At 44.3% G+C, this 4,802-nt stretch overlaps 1 protein-coding gene across 2 annotated transcripts in view; it reads left to right on the plus strand.

Moving 5' to 3' along the window:
• The window catches only part of ARIH2 (ariadne RBR E3 ubiquitin protein ligase 2), a 31,729-nt gene that overhangs the window by 25,316 nt on the left and 1,611 nt on the right, over window positions 1-4,802 (plus strand). For both annotated transcript variants that reach the window (XM_009326326.1, XM_009326327.1), the window contains 5 exons: window positions 953-1,003; window positions 1,104-1,125; window positions 2,657-2,808; window positions 3,877-4,020; window positions 4,371-4,439. In XM_009326326.1, coding sequence (XP_009324601.1) covers window positions 953-1,003; window positions 1,104-1,125; window positions 2,657-2,808; window positions 3,877-4,020; window positions 4,371-4,439 — 438 coding nt within the window. The remainder of the gene's footprint in view (window positions 1-952; window positions 1,004-1,103; window positions 1,126-2,656; window positions 2,809-3,876; window positions 4,021-4,370; window positions 4,440-4,802) is intronic.

Here is a 4,802-nt window from a genome sequence, read left to right on the forward strand (position 1 = left end):
CCGCCCCCCCCCCCCCCCCCGGCCCCCCCCCCCCCCCCCCCCGGGTGGGATGGGGGAGAGAATTGGAAGAGCACAAGTGAGAAAAACTCGTGGGTTGAGATAAAAACAGTTTAATAATTGAAATAAAATGATAATAATATGATAATGATAATAATAATAATACACAAAGCAAGTGATGCACAGTGCAATTGCTCACCACGCGCCGACCGATGCCCAGCCAGTCCCCGAGCAGCAATAGACTAGAGATCTTAAATTCTCTCCTTTCTCTGGAGAAGGTGTCAACATGTGATGGCGTTGTTTCTGCTATGCTCTTTTGTAGAAATAAGGTTCTGTTATACTGTGCATTGTCCTGGCATACGTTTTGCCTGCCACTAAACTTTATAAAAAGCAGCAAAACTCACTTCCTCCTTTGTACCTATGCAACCCAAAAAATGCAACTGAACTTGACACTCCAGGGCATCAGTGAACTGCTGATGGAGCAAAGTGTGCAGCGCTCACTGTGGTCAGCCAGATTCTCTGCAGCTAGCTAGGCTGTCATCTGTTAATGGCTGCTGAAGGCAGGATATAGAGCTGATTATCTCGTAGTCTAAGTAGCTGAGGAAGATACTGTCATATGTGAACTAATTATGTCCGTATGCCTGAGCAACTGCTAAATGGTAACTCAGCGAGACCTTCAGTTTTACAAGGAGTAACAACAGCAAACTTGTTTTCTTGAGCAAGCAGTCCAGTGCTGCAGTGTAACTTCCCTGGCTTTGCCTTTCTGCCTCCTTTCTAAATGGAGCTGTCAGGAATTGGTGGGACGCAGTGTGTATATATGTTAATATTCTCATATACATGTATGCGTATTTAAAAAAAAGAAAAGGCAGGAAGGGAACAATCACACAAGTGTTGTCATTCTCCAGAAGGCTGCTAGAGACAGAGTTGGATCTAACAAATGCTTCTGTTTCCCCAGTGTCCCAAGTGCAATATCTGTATTGAAAAGAATGGAGGCTGCAACCACATGGTGAGCAATTCCCTGAACACATCAGACCTTCCTTGTTCTAAGCAGAATTTTTTTTTACCCACCTTCCACTAACCAGTGCCTCCTGTCTCTTCTTTTTCAGCAATGCTCCAAATGCAAGCATGGTAAGTAGGATTTGGAAACAATTTTCTCTGCAGTGTTTGTTAGCGGTGATGTTCTCTTGTCTTCATATCACAGAAAAAAGAGAAATTGTGAACATTGAATGAAATATTTGTTCCCCCTAGTAAAAGGTGAACAGGATATTACAGACTTGCGTGTGATAGCTTGCTTTTTTTTTTCCCACTGGCTGTGATCTCAGCTGGGTTCTGATTCAGTGCTGGTTTGGCTCCTCTTCCCTGACATGTCCATTGTATAGAGAAGTCTCTATCTCTGCCATAACATTAACAGTGGAATCCATCTCAGAGGAGAGTATTAAATGCTTTCCATGTAATTCTATTTGTCATCAGCTGAAAATACTGGCAGAACTGAGCCATTTACTCAGATCAGCTTAAGTCCTTCTGCTTAGCGATGGAAATAATGAGCTTCAACCCAGTGAAGCTGCAGGAGCTGTGAGTTGTTCTGCATAACATTATCTGTTGGACTTCTCAGTCCATCCCTGTGCAATTAGCAGTCTGAGTGTCTTTGGCCCATTGTGTGGTCCTACAAAATGACAGCCTGTTCTTGCACTTATCTTTTCATGGCAGAATTAATTTCTGTTGCCTTGGAGCGAGGTAGTTTGTATTCAGCACTCTAAGTTAAGTGTGCCACTAGGAGATATTATAATATCAGAACCTTACTTGGAAGATGATTAAAGATTACTGTCCTCTCTCATTTCCTTTGCTTTGGGGTCCTCAGCAGCACTGGACGTGCTTTGACGGAGCTCTGTGACAAGGGTGAGCAGGCAAGTGCCAAGGTACCGTGGTGACTAGCACTCGAGAAGGCTGGTGAACTCTGGAAATACAAATTTTGGTCTCTTATTATGAGTAACACAGAAGTGATTCCTATTGTAGCAGCTTAATGCCCATCTTTTTTCCTTCCCAGCAGAACACTCACAGCCTCGCTCTGAAATCAGGAAACTGTCACGCGGGTTTTGCTATTGCTCTCTTTCCTCCACTTTCTTCCCAATTCAGTGGCTCCTAACTTGAAGTGTCATAAACCACTGATATCTGAAGTTACCTGGGTAGTTCCCTCCTCGAGAGAACTGAGGGTAGACTTTCTTCTTCATTAGTTAGTTCACTTTTGGAATTGGTTATTCATATTTTATTCAGCCAGAGGTCTGCACGGGGCAGTATGCCAGTGGTGGGAAGGATACAATGCACAAATAAGACTGCAGCCTGCCTCTTCTTTAATCTAGAGTGACAGCCTGTGCAGAGTGCAAGTACAGTTCTGCCCATTGGTCTTGGTGTACAGGATGCAGCACTTCAGGATTTACTTTCCGTAGTTGCACGGGAGGCTGTACAATGAAAATCTTCAAGACAGGCTGGTATTTTTGGCTCACTATTGTGTTCTGTTATGCAAGCTGATACAAAATGTATATGTTTCTTGGCTTAGCAGAAATATCTGAAAACAGATGGGCTGCGTCTCCTGAAGCTTTTCTTTCTCAGAGTTTTTTTTTTTTTCTGTGCATCACAGTGCATTTTTTGCTGTTTTCTGCAGACTTCTGCTGGATGTGTCTGGGAGACTGGAAGACTCACGGCAGCGAGTACTACGAATGCAGTCGGTACAAAGAGAATCCTGATATTGTAAACCAGAGTCAGCAAGCACAGGCCAGGGAGGCCCTTAAGAAGTACTTGTTCTATTTTGAGAGGGTAGGAGACATCTCCTTGGCCAGAGCTGCTGTAGCCTTTTAATGCTCCCTGCCTGGTGCAAAGGTCATTGCCAGCAATCTCCGTGCAAGAAACTGCCCAAAGAGAATCTGTGCAGAATTTTCAGGCCCTGTTGTTTTTCACTCAAAATCCTGCCCTGCAAGTCCCAGCCAAACCAGTAATGTTGTACCCAAAGCAAATCATATTCGCTGCTATATTTCCTTGTGCTAGAGAAAATCAGTATTACCTGTGTGCCACTTTACCATTTTCCTGCAGGCCGAATGCTGCTGCAGTAGATAAATACTGCTCCAATCATTTCCTTCCAGGATCGGGGAACTTCAGTTCCTTGCAGTATGTCTTTATAGAGACAAAGACTAAATAAACTCTGCCATGTTCAAAGCTCCGTTGGCCGTAGCAAAGCTTTTGTAAAATTTCATGTAATCACATTTTTAAAAGTTGCAGTCAGAGCATCTCTGTCCACACAGCAGGCTCGATGCACCTGGCCATACAGTGCAATTCTAGAGCAGCATCTCTAGAAGAGGACGTGGTAGAGGTTCAACACTGCTGCATTTCAGCTTCCCCATTAAAATGAGTTTATTCTTCACACCATGAGCCAAGTCCTTTGGTAAAATAAATGTGTTCATTCCTGGCTCTCCAGACCAACAGGCTGTGGGAAATGGCCGTGCTTACAATATGCACATGGATGTTGGAGTTCACTGAGCCTGTGTTAAATGTTAATTTAAAATCTTGACCTTTCTTAGAAATCCTTTAAGTAGGGGAATCACCATTACTTCCCATCTTGTTAGACACAAGGTCATTGTGCAACCAGAGGGCATTCCCACTCTGATGAGCTGGGTTTGCTCCCTGCTCTTTGCTGCTGTCAGTCTGTTGTATACAGCCTCCGCTACTTGCTACTGGAGGTGCTGCCTTGCTGTTCTTTCCCACAGCATGTCTTGCCTTGCTGGACTCCTGCCCCACTTCAATTTCTGCTTGCTAGAGCTTGTGCTTTTACAGCAGCTGTATTCTGGTCTCATGCCATTTTTTCTTTCCCCATCTCCCCACCCCTTGCAGTGGGAGAATCACAATAAAAGCCTACAGCTGGAGGCACAGACGTACCAACGGATCCAGGAGAAAATCCAAGAAAGAGTTATGAACAACCTGGGAACATGGATAGACTGGCAATACCTACAAAATGCTGCAAAACTACTTGCAAAGGTGCGTAGTTGTGGCTTGTTTGGCACAGAGAAGAGAATACACACCAGAATGCTAAATTCACAACACCGAGTGAAGAAGGGAATTCAGGGGTTGTGGGTATGTGGGACAGTACCTCTGGTCTAGGACGTGAACTAGCCAAAAATCATCTGGAAGTGACCTCTGTGAAGTTATACTTTAACTGCAAAAGTTCTTCCAAGGAAGGTGTAGGAAATTCCACCATGAAGTGTCCAGTCGCTCTTGTCAGAAGGAAGCTTCTTAGCCTGTAGTGGTCACACAAATGTGACTGTGCTGACTTCCAAGTCTGAGACTTTTGTCCTTTTTTTCTCTCTCTTCCTCCCACTCCCCAACAGTGTCGTTACACCCTGCAGTACACATATCCATATGCCTACTACATGGAGTCTGGTCCCAGAAAGAAACTGGTAAGATGTTTTGCTCTTTTTTTGCTGATAGCTTTTTGGGGTGTATGCTGGGCTGAATTCCAGAGCTTGGCAGTGTCTGAAATATTAGTCCTGAGTTTGAGGTAAGGGCAGATCGAATAATATGTGGTTTTGCACCTTTCCTCTTCACTTTGAGTTGACCAGCAGCTCAGTCCTCTGTTACGTTACGTTATTTTCCCAGGGCAGCACTGCACTTTCACTAACAAACACTTTATCCAGAATGTTTTGAGGCTGGAAGTGTGCATTTGTTCCTTGGTAAGACTTATCATAGTGCTGTGGGCCATATTTCATGTGAAGAGCTGCTGGAGGATAGCTTTTCCAGCCTTGAATCAGGGTGTAACTTTG

The sequence above is a fragment of the Pygoscelis adeliae genome, unplaced genomic scaffold (genome assembly GCF_000699105.1).
Source record: "Pygoscelis adeliae isolate BGI_AS28 unplaced genomic scaffold, ASM69910v1 Scaffold606, whole genome shotgun sequence".
Taxonomy (NCBI): Eukaryota; Metazoa; Chordata; class Aves; order Sphenisciformes; family Spheniscidae; genus Pygoscelis; species Pygoscelis adeliae.